Source organism: Eriocheir sinensis, chromosome 65, assembly GCF_024679095.1.
Source record: "Eriocheir sinensis breed Jianghai 21 chromosome 65, ASM2467909v1, whole genome shotgun sequence".
In the NCBI taxonomy this organism is placed as follows: Eukaryota; Metazoa; Arthropoda; class Malacostraca; order Decapoda; family Varunidae; genus Eriocheir; species Eriocheir sinensis.
Window position 1 is genome coordinate 2,251,272 of NC_066573.1, and position 17,736 is coordinate 2,269,007.

Sequence of the window (17,736 nt, forward strand, 5' to 3'; positions counted from 1 at the left end):
GCCAGCACCTGCGTTACCATTATTGCTCACGGGAAAGCAGGTTTTTGGTTATGCCTATATGGACTCGATGGAACGACTTTCTGAGACACGTCGTCCATCCCGCGAAGATTTTTCAATTCGCTTCAAGAAGCAGAACTTTCCGAAAGTGATTATAAACATGCTCAGAATGTTTAGAAAGTAGCTGGATGTCAGAGCCTGATGGACTATTTGTTGCTTTATGTAAAAGTGGATGTTGGCCTTCTATGTGATGTCTTCCTAGAGTGGAGGTATTTTGAAAACCCAGTGGAGGTTGGATATTGTAAATTATGTTAGCCTGCCAGGATTTGCCTATGACTCTTTTTGTTAAAAACACAGCAGGAATTAGAGATGCTTAGTAGCCCACACATATATCATTGCATTCAAACAAATGTGCGTGGGGCTACACAAGTGTTAATGCGTCGTTTGTACGCACCAATAACATCTACACGAACCCTCATTTTAATCCAAAACATGATAGAAACACTTTCCTTTCATATCTTGACTTCAACAGTCTTTATCCCACTGTAATACAAGAGAAGTTACCATGTGGAGATATGAGAAAACTAGATGAGACAGAAATGCACTGGTGTTTGAGCGGAGGGGCTAGGTCAATCAAGCAACCGATGGCGATTTTGGATACCTCATTCTGTGCAATACTGAGGCTGTCTCACGTGAAGTCATTGAGAAAACGGATGACCTCCACTGACCATCAGAAGACACAATATCATCAATAGAGATATATCGTCAGCCGCACACGAATGGTATGAAGAAGAAAACCGTCCAGTACCGTGTAAGAACATAAAACAGATTGGAACACATGTTGCTCAGGAGAAAATACTGTTTGCTCTGTCCTCCTTAAACTGCTATTCAACTAGGCCGGGTTGTTAAAAGTGCATGCTATTTATATGTTTAAGCAAAGCACTTTCTTGCGGACTTCATTCAGGAAAACATAGAAGCCCGCAAAAGTGCTACTTGCCCAATCAAGAAAACTGCAATCAAGTGTATTTCAAACAGCATTTTGGTCGATACCTGATGAACGCGGTCAAATATAGTGAAGACATAGATATTGTCACCAACCGCGAAAAGTTTTGAAGCTGGCCCGAAGTCCTTACTTTAAACGCGTTGTACCCCTCAATGATGGTCATGTAGTTGTAGTTCGCCATAAGAAATATTCACAGGCGAATCATCAAACTACATTGGCTACTACGTCCTAAAGCTGTCCAAGCTGCGACTATATGATTTCTTTTACAGTATCATGAAGGCTCATTACGGGGATCGGCGAAACTAGTGTATTGTGACACTGATTCCTTAATAACAGAAACTGAAACTCTGATCTATTAACAGAGTACTCGCAGGAACCCTTTAAAAGCTATATAGACACAAGTAACTTTAGCTCCTCACATTCCTTGTACAACACAGACAACAAAGGCAAGCTCGGATTTCTCAAGTCTGAAGTGAGGAAAGAACCATCTCAGAATTTGTAGGTGTAAGAACAAAGTGCTACTCCATCCCATGGCAGACAGTGACCGGTTGAGTTCAGCTAAGAGCGTTCCAAAGCTCATAAAGAAAAAAATTGCTCATCAGCGATACAAAGACGTCCTATTCCAGAAGCAAACATTTACCTTTGGCTATCAGGGATTCACAGTGCGTAATGGACGAATGAGTACAGTAAAATATCCCAAGAGAGGGATATCTGTAGTTCAGGACAAAAGACACTGCTTTAGCACCTTGGAGTTACGACCTTACGGTCATCCCGATAATTCTACAGGGGTAGAGGAGGAGGAGGAAGAGAAGGAAGCTGTAATCATAATTTGACCAAATTCCAATAAACATTGAGTTTGTTTGACTTGTTTATATGTCCTTTATCAAAAAATGAATGAAAAAAACAATAATTGTCTTAAAATTTATTCGATTTGTGGAAACATGTAGATAAAACGCGTCTATGTGTCGATCTGGCTCATATAAAAAAATTAAAAAAAAAGACTCGCGAAATGTGCGCGGCGGCGGCAGCAGCGGGTCCTGCGGCGACATCATGCGACGACAGGATGCGGCAGCACTGGGGCTAGTGGTGGTGACGAGTGAGGTCCTGTATGGAGCCAGACCACTGATTTAAGCGTGTTATACAAACCACGATAAAGGAACTAGAAAATTATTTATGCTGAGAATAGCTTCATGGAATGTAATACACTTCAATATGAAAAATCAATAAAGTCAATACTTACTTTTTATGAACACGTGTTAAATGTTTGATGTCATACGGGCATTATAAACTTGCTGTAAGCGAATCTCATCACGTGTTCATCATTCCTCGAATATTCGGTCTTGGAAAACTCCATACAAATTTTTTCAAGAGTTTCTCTTACACCCAAGTGTGAAACACACATCGCTTCGCGTGCTTTGAAGTCGAAATGCATTTTTATATATCCTGAGCCCAGGGTAAGCAATATATTTAAAATAATCAGAGTATAATTTGAGGTCGAGAGCATAACTATCTAAGAACACTATCATGTCCGGTTCATAGTAGAGACAAATCCAGTGTCTCATTTCTCTTCTATAATAACTTGGTAGCGTGCTGCCGCCCCGCCCCCCTCGCCCCGCCCCGCCCCGAGCCCACGCAATCCTGTCGCATCCTGTCGTCGCATGATGTCGCCGCAGGACCCGCTGCTGCCGCCGCCGCGCACATTTCGCGAGTCTTTTTTTTCTTTTTTTATATGAGCCAGATCGAAACATAGACGCGTTTTGTCTACATGTTTCCACAAATCGAATAAATTTTAAGACAATTATTGTTTTTTCATTCATTTTTTGATAAAGGACATATAAACAAGTCAAACAAACTCAATGTTTATTGGAATTTGGTCAAATTATGATTACAGCTTCCTTCTCTTCCTCCTCCTCTACCCCTGTAAAATTATCGGGATGACCGTAAGGTCGTAACTCCAAGGTGCTAAAGCAGTGTCTTTTGTCCTGAACTACAGATATCCCTCTCTTGGGATATTTACTGTACTCATTCGTCCATTACGCACTGTGAATCCTGATAGCCAAAGGTAAATGTTTGCTTCTGAATAGGACGTCTTTGTATCGCTGATGAGCAATTTTTTTTCTTTATGAGCTTAGGAACGCTCTTAGCTGAACTCAACCGGTCACTGTCTGCCATGGGGATGTAGTAGCACTTTGTTCTTACACCTACAAATTCTGAGATGGTTCTTTCCCTCACTTCAGACTTGAGAAATCCGAGCTTGCCTTTGTTGTCTGTGTTGTACAAGGAATGTGAGGAGCTAAAGTTACTTGTGTCTATATAGTTTTTAAAGGGTTCCTGCGAGTACTCTGTTAATAGATCAGGAGTTTCAGTTTCTGTTATTAAGGAATCAGTGTCACAATACACTAGTTTCGCCCGATCCCCGTAATGAGCCTTCATGATACTGTAAAAGAAATCATATAGTCGCAGCTTGGACAGCTTTAGGACGTAGTAGCCAATGTAGTTTGGATGATTCGCCTGTGAATATTTCTTATGGCGAACTACAACTACATGACCATCATTGAGGGGTACAACGCGTTTAAAGTAAGGACTTCGGGCCAGCTTCAAAAACTTTTCGCGGTTGGTGACAATATCTATGTCTTCACTATATTTGACCGCGTTCATCAGGTATCGACCAAAAATGCTGTTTGAAATACACTTGATTGCAGTTTTCTTGATAGGGCAAGTAGCACTTTTGCGGGCTTCTATGTTATCCTGAATGAAGTCCGCAAGAAAGTGCTTTTGCTTAAACATATAAATAGCATGCACTTTTTAACAACCCGGCCTAGTTGAATAGCAGTTTAAGGAGGACAGAGCAAACAGCATTTTCTCCTGAGCAACATGTGTTCCAATCTGTTTTATGTTCTTACACGGTACTGGACGGTTTTCTTCATACCATTCGTGTGCGGCTGACGATATATCTCTATTGATGATATTGTGTCTTCTGATGGTCAGTGGGAGGTCATCCGTTTTCTCAATGACTTCACGTGAGACAGCCTCAGTATTGCACATAATGAGGTATCCAAAATCGCCATCGGTTGCTTGATTGACCTAGCCCCCCTCCCGCTCAAAAACCAGTGCATTTCTGTCTCATCTAGTTTTCTCATATCTCCACATGGTAACTTCTCTTGTATTACAGTGGGATAAAGACTGTTGAAGTCAAGATATGAAAGGAAAGTGTTTCTATCATGTTTTGGATTAAACTGAGGGTTCGTGTAGATGTTATTGGTGCGTACAAAACGACGCACAACACTTGTGTAGCCCCCACGCACATTTGTTTGAATGCAATGATATATGTGTGGGCTACTAAGCATCTCTAATTCCTGCTGTGTTTTTAACAAAAAAGAGTCATAGGCAAATCCTGGCAGGCTAACATAATTTACAATATCCAACCTCCACTGGGTTTTCAAAATACCTCTCCACTCTAGGAAGACATCACATAGAAGGCCAACATCCACTTTTACATAAAGCAACAAATAGTCCATCAGGCTCTGACATCCAGCTACTTTCTAAACATTCTGAGCATGTTTATAATCACTTTCGGAAAGTTCTGCTTCTTGAAGCGAATTGAAAAAAATCTTCGCGGATGGAAGACGTGTCTCAGAAAGTCGTTCCATCGAGTCCATATAGTCATAACAAAAACCTGCTTTCCTTGATCAATAATGGTAACGCAGGTGCTGGCACATCTTTCAACATCTGTTGTGTGCACATGGGCTCGTTCCCAGTGCTGATGAATTAGTTCGCTAAAGCCGCGAGTGAACCAGACATAAAGACATACGTGTCAATAAATCTCAAGTCATTTATGATGACTTCATGGTATTTCTGAACTGAATGTTTTGGTCTTAGTTTGATTTTCAAAGCCAGGTAGCGTTAATTCACGCGGATTAACGTCATGTCGTAATCCGCATAATGTGCAATGAGAGTACGCTGCAATTTGTGATTTTTTTCATTTGAAGGCTGCATCTATTACAATAAGCTTCAATGTAATTGTTTCCTGATTTTTCATGGTCATGATGTTTTACTCCTTTACCTTTTAAAACCCGTATTTACAGAGAAGACAGTGAGTTTGTTCATTGTGACGTGCCGTATCTTCATCGGTCATATTGATTTTATTGTAGCCTTTAGAAAATTTTAGCTTCTTCCAGGAGTGTGGGTTCAGCTAATGTAAGTTCGTTCTATATACAAAACAGTGCGAACGAGGGAAGAAAATATTTTGGATTTGTTGTTAACTAATAAAGAGGACATAATAAGCAACATTGAGGTTGGGGGTTCATTAGGTAACAGTGATCATAAGGAAATTAAATTTAATATTAAATGGGAGGATAGAGTCAGCAGAAACAACACTTAATACCTGACTTCAGGAAGGCGGGCTTCGATGGTTTAAGAAAGTAACTGCAAAGGCTTAAGAGAGTAAGATCAGAAGTAGCTGAGAGCTTAAACCATAGGGTTCGTTATGTTGGGAGTATAGAACGTGTAAGAGTTCCTTTTTCCTTGAGTTCACCATTGGAATACGCGTTCATCTGGGAGGCTCTCCAACAATGTTTGAGCGAAACTGTAGGGATTCAGGAGTATTTATACCCTAATCAACAAGAAGATATCCATAAGGACGTGAATATACGGCATATTTATATATATCTACAAACTGGTTTGCCTTCTCTTTTCCGAATATTTGTCTGCCCAGACAGTGAATTTGAGATAAATCTGACTTATTTAACCCTCTCGCGCACGATGACGCATTTCATGTCATCAAGGGTAAAAGGTTCTGGCGGACGATGACGCGAAACGCGCCATAAAAGTAAATAAAAAATTATTAAAAATTAAGTTTTCGATGAAAGTGCGTCAAATTTGCAGTTGTTGGGATAAGTTTCTTAATAGTAACATATGGCAATCTTTCTAAGGAACGTAGATGAGGAGCTCTGAGCGATTTTTATTTGTTAGGATACTCTGACGAGAGAATAACATTCAGTTTTCTCGGTGTAACTCGGGAACTAATAGACGCATGAGGAATTTGAAGATACCATAAGAATCCTCACTAAATTCCGCTTCGGAACATATATTCGGCTAAAAAAGTTGGCCCACAAAATTTTGAGATAGCAGCAGATTTCTCAAGAATCAGAGGGGAATGGAACACACACACACACACACACACACACACACACACACACGATCCCTTTTTCACGGAAAAAAGTAAACTCGATGCGGCAACGTCTAAGGTCATATGACACCGAAGAGCAGGCAGAAAATATAAAGAAATGCAAGTTGAGAAAAGAAATAAGAAGAAATAAGTTAAGAAATGAAATATAAGACAATTAATGAGTGATTTTTATTTGTTATGCTACTCTGACGAGAGAAAAAAAATTCAGTTTTCTCGGTGTAACTCGGGAACTAATAGACGTATGAGGAATTTGAAGATACCATAAGAATCCTCACTAAATTCCGCTTCGGAGCATATAATCGGCTAAAAAAGATGGCCCACAAAATTTCGAGCTAGCCGCAGATTTCTCAAGAATCAGAGGGGAATGGAACACACACACACACACACACACACACACACACACACACGATCCCTTTTTCACGGAAAAAAGTAAACTCGATGCGGCAACGTCTAAGGTCATATGACACCGAAGAGCAGGCAGAAAATATAAAGAAATGCAAGTTGAGAAAAGAAATAAGAAGAAATAAGTTAAGAAATGAAATATAAGACATTAATTAATGAGTGATTTTATTTGTTATGCTACTCTGACGAGAGAAAAAAATCAGTTTTCTCGGTGTAACTCGGGAACTAATAGACGTATGAGGAATTTGAAGATACCATAAGAATCCTCACTAAATTCCGCTTCGGAGCATATAATCGGCTAAAAAAGATGGCCCACAAAATTTCGAGCTAGCCGCAGATTTCTCAAGAATCGGAGGGAATGGAACACACACACACACACACACACACACACACACACACACACACGATCCCTTTTTCACGGAAAAATGTAAACTCGATGCGGCAACGTCTAAGGTCATATGACACCGAAGAGCAGGCAGAAAATATAAAGAAATGCAAGTTGAGAAAAGAAATAAGAAGAAATAAGTTAAGAAATGAGATATAAGACATTAATTAATGAGTGTTTTGTATTTGTTATGCTACTCTGACGAGAGAAAAAAATTCAGTTTTCTCGGTGTAACTGGGAACTAATAGACGTATGAGGAATTTGAAGATACCATAAGAATCCTCACTAAATTCCGCTTCGGAGCATATAATCGGCTAAAAAAGATGGCCCACAAAATTTTGAGCTAGCCGCAGATTTCTCAAGAATCGGAGGGGAATGAAACACACACACACACACACACACACACACACACACACACACACACACACACACACACACACACACACACACACATTGACATGATCCCTTTTCACGGAAAAGGTAAATGATCAGAAAAAAAAAAAGACTTGGTGCTGCAGTGTTTAGGGTTAGATGGCACCAAATAACCGGAGTAAAAAAAATATATATAAGTTGAGGAAAGAAATAAGAAGAAACAAGTTGAGAAATGAGAAATAAGAAGATAATGATACAATACATCCAGCAAAAACTTAAATAATTTATCGAGTCTTACGTTCAATGGCGATTTTTTATTTTATTTTCGGACTTGCATTAGAGAGTAAATTCATATTTCAGCCTGGTCATTAACCTAATGTCCTTAACCTTTTCCGTGATTATAATCTCGTGGTCATTCGAGGGTCAAAGAAAGATCTTATCTTAACCCTTCAAGTATCCCTTCTCCCGTCACCCCCCCCCCCCCCCTCCCTGCTGGGCACCCCTACTCCCGTCACCTTCTCGCTTCCGTACGCTAGTCCGAGAGGGGGTGAGGGGGGGGGGTGAAAAGGTAAAAGAGATGTGTGTGTGTGGGGGGGGGTGCGGGGGGTCTAGATACCCCCTCTTCCGTAACCCCCCCGCAAATTACCCCCACTCCCGTAACCCCCCCGCTGACCGCTGACCCCCCCAACCCCCACTTCCAGTCCCCCCCACTTCCAAATCCCCCCTCTTCCGTAACCCCCCCGCTGACCCCCCCAACCCCCACTTCCAGTCCCCCCCGCTGAGGCAACCCCCACTTCCGTAACCCCCCCGCTGACCGCTGACCCCCCCAACCCCCACTTCCAGTCCCCCCCACTTCCAAATTACCCCCACTTCCGTACATTTGTTACTACTTAAATCAATATTAGTGGTGTCGATAAATGTTTCGGTTATAGCAATTACGTCAAAGTTTTCTGTCAGAGCAAGACATCGCAGTTCATCAAACTTGTTTCTTAGGCTACGCGCATTGAAACTAAGGACTCTTAGGTTATCTTGAAGCTTGGAAATAGAGGTGGTGGTACTGGAGGGTTCAATGTTACGAGTCTGTTGTGGTGTATGGTGTCTATTTACACGGGCGGGGTGGAAGGACGTGGCTGAGCGTCGTTTTTTGTTGTTCGGGCGTTACGTACGGCGTTGTTGAGGAGCCTTCCGAATCTGGCTGCCCCGATGGGGGACAGGTGTATGCCGTCCCTTAGGAAAAGTTTACTCTGGCCGTAGAAATCGTTCCAGGCGTTAAAGAACTCGACGTCGAGCTCTCCGCAGAGTGTCTGTAGGCGGTTGTTGAGGCTGAAGGCCTTACTGTAGAAGTCGCCCTCATCCCACGTCCGTGGTAGAATTCCTGAAATCAAAATATTAGGGGATTTAGACTTATACTGCTGGATGAGCCTACGGTACTTGTCCAGCAGTTCCTCAGACCGGGTCGTGGTGACGTCGTTTGTACCTGTGTGGAGAACAAAGAGTGAGTCATTAGAGGCCTCAGCGGAGACCTCGTCCAGGGCAGCTGTGATGTCGTCAACACCAGCTCCAGGATAACAGTAGTTACGCCTACGACGGGGGACTCTGCCACAGAATTCAACCACCTGATGGCGAATCATAGAGTCACCGACCAAGAAGGTGCTCTGTTCCTCGTCCTCCTCCTCCAGTATGGCAAATCTGTTGTAGCAATGAGTAGGATAAATGGCTCTAGGGGCGGGTCTGGCTCCTACTCTCACGGGGGTGAAGCATTCAGCGTCAGCGTCAGCTCTACCGGTCCCCTGTGACGTGCCTTCTTCGGAAGGTGGCTGGGCATCGAGTGCAGGTGCGGAGGGTGATGAGGCGTCACTTGCGGCAGAGGCGACGATGTTGGCCTGGATAAACTCCTGCAAGGTATCAACAGTACTTGTTAGTTCGGAGATCTTCTTCTCGCCGGCCGTCAGCCTTTCGTCCTGTTGAAGGAGAATTACATTACATAGAATTACATAGATAACCAGACCACACAGGCCCTAAGACGCAAACTAGGTGGTCTGTCCTAAACCTAAGTGACAGTTGTTATTTTTTTTTTTTTTTACAGCAAAGGAGACAGCTCAAGGGCACAAAAAAGTAAACATTAATAAAAAAAAAGCCCGCTACTCGCTGCTCCTAAAAAGAATCCAAAGAGGTGGCCGAAAGATAAGTCAGTTTCGGGAGGAGAGGTGTCCTGATACCCTCCTCTTGAAAGAGTTCATGTCGTAGGCAGGAGGAAATACAGATGAAGGAAGATTGTTCCAGAGTTTACCAGCGTGAGGGATGAAAGAGTGAAGATGCTGGTTAACTCTTGCATAAGGGGTTTGGACAGTATAGGGATGAGCATGAGTAGAAAGTCGAGTGCAGCGGGGCCGCGGGAGGGGGGGAGGCATGCAGTTAGCAAGTTCAGAAGAGCAGTCAGCGTGGAAATATCGATAGAAGATAGAAAGAGAGGCAACATTGCGGCGGAATTTAAGAGGTAGAAGACTATCAGTATGAGGAGGAGAGCTGATGAGACGAAGAGCCTTTGCCTCCACTCTGTCCAGAAGAGCTGTGTGAGTGGAGCCCCCCCACACATGAGATGCATACTCCATACGAGGGCGGACAAGGCCCCTGTATATGGACAGCAACTGTGCAGGGGAGAAGAACTGGCGGAGACGGTACAGAACGCCCAGCCTCGAGGAAGCTGATTTAGTAAGAGATGAGATATGAAGTTTCCAGTTGAGATTTTGAGTTAAGGATAGACCGAGGATGTTTAGTGTTGAGGAAGGTGATAGCTGGGTGTTGTCAAAGAATAGGGATAGTTGTTTGGAAGATTGTGTCGAGTGGATAGGTGGAGAAACTGTGTTTTGAGGCGTTGAAGGACACCAGGTTCTTTTGCCCCAATCGGAAATAATAGTAAGGTCTGAGGCTAAGCGTTCTGCAGCCTCCAGCCTTGAATCGTTAAGTTCCTGAAGGGTGGGTCTTCTATTAAAAGAAGTTGAATAATGCAGAGTGGAATCATCGGCGTAGGAATGGATAGGACAGTTCGTTTTGGAAAGAAGATCATCAATGAACAACAGAAAAGAGTGGAGATAGGACAGAACCCTGTGGGACACCACTGTTAATAGATTTAGGGAAGAACAGTGACCGTCTACCACGGCAGAAATAGAACGGTCAGAAAGGAAACTGGAGATAAAGGTACAGAGAAGGATAGAAACCGTAGGAGGGTAGTTTAGAAAGCAAAGATTTGTGCCAGACCCTATCAAAAGCTTTTGATATGTCCAGCGCAATAGCAAAAGTTTCACCGAAACGGCTAAGAGAGGATGACCAAGAGTCAGTTAAGAAGGTTAGGAGATCACCAGTAGAACGCCCTTGCGGAACCCATACTGGCGATCAGATAGAAGGTCAGAAGTGGAAAGGTGCTTTTGAATCTTACGGTTAAGGATTGATTCAAAAGCTTTAGATAGACAAGAAAGTAAAGCAATAGGACGGTAGTTTGAGGGATTGGAGCGGTCACCCTTCTTAGGTACAGGCTGTGTGAAGGCATACTTCCAGCAAGAAGGAAAGGTAGATGTTGACAGGCAGAGGCGAAAGAGTTTGACCAGGCAGGGTGACAGCACGGAGGCACAGTTTTTAAGGACAATAGGAGGCACTCCATCAGGTCCATAAGCCTTCTGAGGATTGAGGCCAGAGAGGCATAGAAAACATCATTTTGAAGAATCTTTATAACAGGCATAAAGGAGTCAGAGGGGGATGAGTAGGAGGAATATGCCCAGAATCGTCCAGAGTGGAGTTTTTAGAAAAGTTTGAGAGAAGAGTTCAGCCTTAGAGATAGATGAGACGGCAGTGTTGCCGTCAGGACTGAGAGTGGAGGAAAGATGAAGAAGTGAAGTTGGAGGAGATGATTTTGGCTAGATGCCAGAAGTCACGGGAAGAGTTAGAGAAAGCAAGGTTTTGACATTTTCTATTAATGAAAGAATTTTTGGTTAGTCGGAGAATAGATTTGGCACGATTTCGGGCAGAAATGTAAAGTTCATAATTAGCATTAGTTTGAAGGCTCTGGTATCTTTTGTGAGCTACCTCTCTATCATTGACAGCACGAGAACAAGCGTGATTAAACCAAGGCTTTTTAGCGTGAGGAGTAGAGAAAGAACGAGGAATGTATGCCTCCATTCCAGAGACAATCACCTCTGTGATGCGCTGAGCACACACAGAGGGTCTCTATCCTGGAAGCAATAATCATTCCACGGGAATCGGAAAGTACATCCTCAGGTCGTCCCACCGAGCTGAAGCAAAATGCCAGAAGCATCGCCTCTTCGGTGGGTCCAGAGGATGTACAGGAGCGATAGGACAGGATGCAGAAATAAGATTGTGATCGGAGGAGCCCAACGGAGAGAACAGTTTGACAGAATAAGCAGAAGGGTTTGAGGTAAGGAAGAGGTCTAGAATGTTGGGCCGATCTCCAAGACGGTCAGGAATACGTGTAGGGTGCTGGACCAACTGCTCTAGGTCGTTGAAAATAGCAAAGTTGTAGGCTTGTTCACCAGGATGGTCAGTGAAAGAGGATGAAAGCCAAAGCTGGTGGTGAACATTGAAATCTCCTAGGATGGAGATTTCAGCGAAGGAGTGGGTCAAGATGTGCTCCACTTTAGAATTCAAATAGTCAAAGAATTTTACATAGTTGGTAGAGTTAGGTGAGAGATAAACAGCACAGATGTATTTAGTAATAGAATGACAGTGAAGTCTTAACCAGATGGTGGAAAATTCAGAAGAGTCAAGGTCGTGGGCACGAGAGCAAGTGATGTCGTTGCGCACGTAGGCGCAACATCCAGCTTTGGATTGAAATTTAGGATAGAGATAGTAGGAGGGAACAGAGTAGAGATTGCTGTCAGTAGCCTCAGAAACCTGTGTTTCGGTAAGGAAGAGAAGGTGAGGTTTAGAGGAGGAGAGATGATGTTCCACAGAATGAAAATTAGAGCGAAGACCGCGAATGTTGCAGAAATTGAGAAGAAAGAGGTTCGAGGAGTTATCAAGACACCTCTCGGGTCGGCAGCCAGAAGGGAGTCCTCCTGGGGAATTTGTGGTCCCCCAGGGGGGACTCCGAGGCATTGCTTAATTGAGCCATTTTGCATTTTGAATTTTGGAAAAAGGTGTATATGTTATGTGAATGTAGTGTGGTGTGGCCACCATGGCGTTGAAACTGACCTAGTGAACATTGAGATGGAGGAGAGAGCGATCAAGAGAGAGAGAGAGAGAGAGAGAGAGAGAGAGAGAGAGAGGGGGGGGTGGGGTACAGATAGATAAAGACATAGACAAACCGAGTCACGAAAACAGATAGATAGACAGGATGAGAGAACCCCCTTTTTTTTTTTTACGTCTGAATCTATAGCGCCGGTAGGCTTGCTTGAGGGGCCTGGATGGTGTTCGGCCGCAGCCCGTCATGGCGCAGGCAAGTGTTTTATAGTGGCGCCATCTTCTCTTGGCTCATGCTGCCCCCCGGAACTCGTTCTTGATTCACTTGGACGGTTTCCTCTAGAGTCCGGGTTGATGGGTGGTCTTCAGGACAGCATGTGGGTAGTTTTAAGCCACTCGGCGGTGACTGAAAAATCGCAGGTGGTAGCGTGGGGCCCAGCACGCTACCACTCAGCCACCGCCTACCCAATCAGACGGATAAATAGACTCAAATAGAGAGGCATGCAGACAGAAAAGCACATACCAAGGAACAGACAGATAAACAGACACAAAGAAAAAGGGAGAATGAGGTTGATCGGGTAACTTAGTGCAAGGAATAATTATGAAGCAGTGTGAACGGAGGGTGGAGTGAGTCATGTCTCTCTCTCTCTCTCTCTCTCTCTCTCTCTCTCTCTCTCTCTCTCTCTCTCTCTCTCTCTCTCTCTCTCTCTCTCTCTCTCTCTCTCTCTCTCTCTCTCTCTCTCTCTCTCTCTCTCGTAACCCACTTTCCGTAATGACGTCATGAATTCGGGTACCAATTCCGTAGTTCTTCCTGAAAAATTGTTTGGGCTGGAAAAGAGAGAGAGAGAGAGAGAGAGAGAGAGAGAGAGAGCAATCAATAACAGTGTAGCAGCTGAGGGAGAATCTTACACAGTGAGAGGTCACACACTTAGCCCCCTCCTCCTCCTCCTCCTCCTCTCACCTCCAACTTCTCTTCCTCTTATTCTCAAGGTCAGAGCAAATTTTAACCGGACCTTCTCTTCCTTCCTTCCTTCCTTCGTTCATTCCTTCCATCCCGCCTTCCTTCCTCCCTTCCTTCCTCCCTTCCTTCCTCCTTTCCCTTCTTCCTTCGTTTCTCATTTCCCTCTTTCCTTCCTGCCTTCCTCCTTTCCCTCCTTCCTTCCTTCCTTCTTTCCTTCCGGCCTTCCTGCCTTTCTTCCTTCCTCCCTTTCTCCGTCCCTCACTCACTCACTTCCATTTACTCTGCACGCACACACACACACACACACACACACACACACACACACACACACACACACACACACACACACACACACACACACACACAAACACACACCTGTCTCGTATCATACTTGTGTTCGCCTCTCCTCACCTGCTCGATTTATCCTCCATTTTTGCAGGTCCAGTATTTGCTTATCTCCCTCTCTTTCCTCCACCTTTCTCTCCCTTCCCTCCACCTTTATCTCCCTTCCCTCCCTCCCTCCCTCTCGTGTGTATTGTCACGCGGAAAAGCAAACATCAGTGACCCAGTGTCTGAAAAATTCCCTTCCTCGATTTCTTAGGATTTATGGAACCTTCTCTTCTTTACCTTCACTTTTCCAGTTATTTGAGTTTATTCTTTTCTCAATCTTTTTTTTTTCTCTTGTCCTCTTCTTCCTCCTCCTCCTTCTCCTCTTTCTTTATTTTCTTCGTTTCTCCGCCTCCTTCTCCTCTTCTTCTTCCTCCTCCTCCTCCTCTTCCTCCTCCTCCTCCTCGTTTTTTTTCTCTGAGGCGTCTTCTGTTATCCTCCTCCTTTTGCTCCTCCTCCTCCTCCTCCTCCTGCTTTTCCATCTCCTGCTTCACTTCCTTCAAATCTTTTTTTTTTCCTCCTCCTTCTCCTCCTCCTCGTCCTCCTCCTCCTCCTCCTCACTAATCTTTAAAATTATTAGGATATAGAGCCGAGATTCTTCACCCATTTAACATTCTTTGGAGCCCACTGGTGTGTGTGTGTGTGTGTGTGTGTGTGTGTGTGTGTGTGTGTGTGTGTGTGTGACAAACAACAGTATTTTCATCATCGTTGACCCTTGCATGTTAATACTGTTGTTGTTGTCATTGTCGTTGTTGTTGTTGGAGTTTCCGCAGTGCAGTGGGGGGGCGTTGACCTGAGTTCCTTCACCGGTCCTCCTTCCTTCCCTCCTTGTCGCCTTTCTTAATTTCCTTCTCTCTCTCTCTCTCTCTCTCTCTCTCTCTCTCTCTCTCTCTCTCTCTCTCTCTCTCTCTCTCTCTCTCTCTCTCTCTCTCTCTCTCTCTCTCTCTCTCTCTCTCTCTCTCTCTCTCTCTCTCTCTCTTATCCCTTCCTTTCTTTCCTTCTCCTTCTTCCTACCTCAATCACACATTTCCCCTCCCTTCATCGCCTTCCTTACCTTCTTCCTCTCTTCTTTACCCTCCTCCCTCCCTGCCTCCTCTCTTATCCCTTAATTCACTAAATATTTCCTTCCCTTCTCCGCTCACTATCTCTTATCATGACTCTCTCTCTCTCTCTCTCTCTCTCTCTCTCTCTCTCTCTCTCTCTCTCTCACGGTAATTGTGGCAAGATATAATAGTCAGCCCTCCCACTGTACAACAACCCATTACGTTTTCAGGCATATTATCTGACTGGCACAAGGAGCGGAAGGAGGGAAGCAGAGAGAGAAGAAAAGAGTAAAACATAAGTAAGGATAATAGCAGTGCACGCTCTTGGGGGTAGGAGGTTTGTGGGGATTGTGTTGTGTTGAAATAGTTGATGTTTATTGGAGTGTGGTTATGGCGGTGGTACAGGAGGAGGAGGTGGAGGAGGTGACGGCGCTGGTGGTGCTCTCTCTCTCTCTCTCTCTCTCTCTCTCTCTCTCTCTCTCTCTCTCTCTCTCTCTCTCTCTCTCTCTCATCTCTTCCTCCTCCTCCTCTTCCTCCTTCTCCTTCTTTTTCTTTTTTATCCCATCCGTTTCATGTCTCTTTCTCAATAGGCGCTCGTTATGCACCTTTTAGCTTTCATCTTTCTTTACCTGCGCTTTTTATAACCAATTAATCCTCGGGTCCTGGTTGCTGTTAACGTTATTTTTCCCCATCGCTCAATAAACACCAAATTAACGCAGTCAGGACATGGACTTGGCGGCAGGGGATAGACAAACAGATAGACAGGTATTTAGGGGGACAGGTGGACAGACAGAAGGGGGACAGACATACAGACGGATATATAAGGTGACAGTTACGTAGACTAAAAGGAGACAGACAGGTAGGCAGGTAAGCAAAAAGATGGACAGGTATTTAGACAGAAAGGTAGATGCTTAGACAAGTAGATTGATTGGGAGGTAGATGAAGGCAATGAGGTAAATAGATAGGTTGATAGACCAATCGGAAAGTAATGAATTAAGTAGATAAGTAACTAGATAAACAGGTTGATAGACAGGTGAGAAGGTGAACACGTAGTAGACTGGTATCAAGGTCGACAAGAAAATAGACAGGTAGTTAGGTCGACAGGTAGACAGGTAGACAGACAGGTGTTCATCGAGGAGATCAACAAATGTCCAGGTAGCCATGGCGACGACAGGAATAGACTGAGGGAGGCGGAGGCAGTCACACAAACATTTATATTCCTCTCTCTCTCTCTCTCTCTCTCTCTCTCTCTCTCTCTCTCTCTCTCTCTCTCTATCTATTTTTTTTTTTACAGCAGAGGAGACAGTGCAAGGGCGTAAAAAAAAAAAAATGCTCGCTACTTACCGCTATCTATCTATCTATCTATCTATCGGTATTAGTAACAATTTTTCAGTGTTACAAATGTTTGGCAGAATATTTTACAGTTATGAGTATTCTATTTTGGAGGACCACCTATCTGTTCTGTACTTTTTCTTTTTTTTACGTGTACGCCTATAGCGCCGGTAGGCTTGCTTGAGGGGCCTGGATGGTGTTCGGCCCCAGCCCGTCATGGCGCAGGCAAGTGTTTATAGTGGCGCCATCTTCTCTTGGCTCATGTTGCCCCCCGGAACTCCTTGATTCACTTGGACGGTTTCCTCTAGAGTCCGGGTTGATGGATGGTCTTCAGGACAGCATGTGGGTAGTTTTAAGCCACTCGGCGGTGACTGAAAAATTCGAGGTGGCACCGTGGGGATTCGAAACCGCGTCGTCCATCACGTGCTGAATGTGGGCCCAGCACGCTACCACTCAGCCACCGCCTACCCTACAAACTTGAACCTCTTTTTAATATCAATTTTCAACGAATATCCCTATACGTAATCATTTTTTTCCTCTCTGTTACATAACAAATCAGTTAACTCTCTCTCTCTCTGCCCGCAGGCCATGGTACTGAGTCGTCACCTGTGAGAACCCTCCCGCCCACGCCCACAGCCGCCCCGCAGACAGGTGAGTCACGCCCACGCCTCGTCTGGGACAATTTCGCCGATAGCTTTACACACACACACACACACACACACACACACACCTGTTTCTCTTTATCTACAGTGTTATCGATTCCTGTTCCTCGTCATTTGCGTGGTCTCTTAATATTAATAATCTTATATATATTAACTGAGAGAGTCCTGGAAATCCACGTCTCTTCATATCGTCACCCTCATAAAATAATCGGCTGAGTCATTTTTCAGCGATTTCCAGGTTTTTGTCTACATCAATTTTTCAACATGTGACGCCCATTTTTGTATAGTTGCCTCCGCCATTCAGGGTTTGAGTGTTCTAGAATTGGCCGTTTCATTTCTGCCTAAACCTTAAACCAAATGAGATGATGACAGTTATTTTCTGATTTCCTGAGAAGTAAAAAATAATGACCGGCGGTTTGTTTATGAAGGTGACGACATGCAATTATTATTCAGAAGTTTTCTCTGAGATATCGTTTAGCAGACACACACATATGACATTATTTATTTGTATTTTCTATTCTGTTGTTGTTTCAGCGTGATGGCTGGCGGGTAGAAGCGCCCCACCCACTCTCCCTTATCTCAACCCCCTCACCCCTCTCACCTCTACACCCCAGCCACCTCCAAACCCCACCACCTCACCTCGCCTCCCTCCAGTAAGGCCGACTCTAACCACCTTCCCCACCACCACAACCTCTCCATCTTCCTTCCCCTCCGCTCCTACCCTCACACCGCGCACCTCCGCCTCCACCATGGCCTCCGGCAGGACCCCCGCCCTGGTAAGTGCTCGTTCGAGTGCCTGTTTGTTGGTCTG

General features: G+C 44.3%; 1 protein-coding gene across 1 annotated transcript in view; it reads left to right on the forward strand.

Annotated features, from left to right (window-relative positions):
- The first annotated feature begins 16,843 nt into the window (after window positions 1-16,843).
- The window catches only part of LOC126987499 (solute carrier organic anion transporter family member 3A1-like), a 55,796-nt gene continuing 54,903 nt past the window's right edge, over window positions 16,844-17,736 (forward strand). The window contains exons 1-2 of the mRNA XM_050844468.1: window positions 16,844-16,914; window positions 17,460-17,701. Of these exons, the coding sequence (XP_050700425.1) occupies window positions 17,675-17,701 (27 nt within the window). The 5' untranslated portion in view covers window positions 16,844-16,914; window positions 17,460-17,674. The remainder of the gene's footprint in view (window positions 16,915-17,459; window positions 17,702-17,736) is intronic.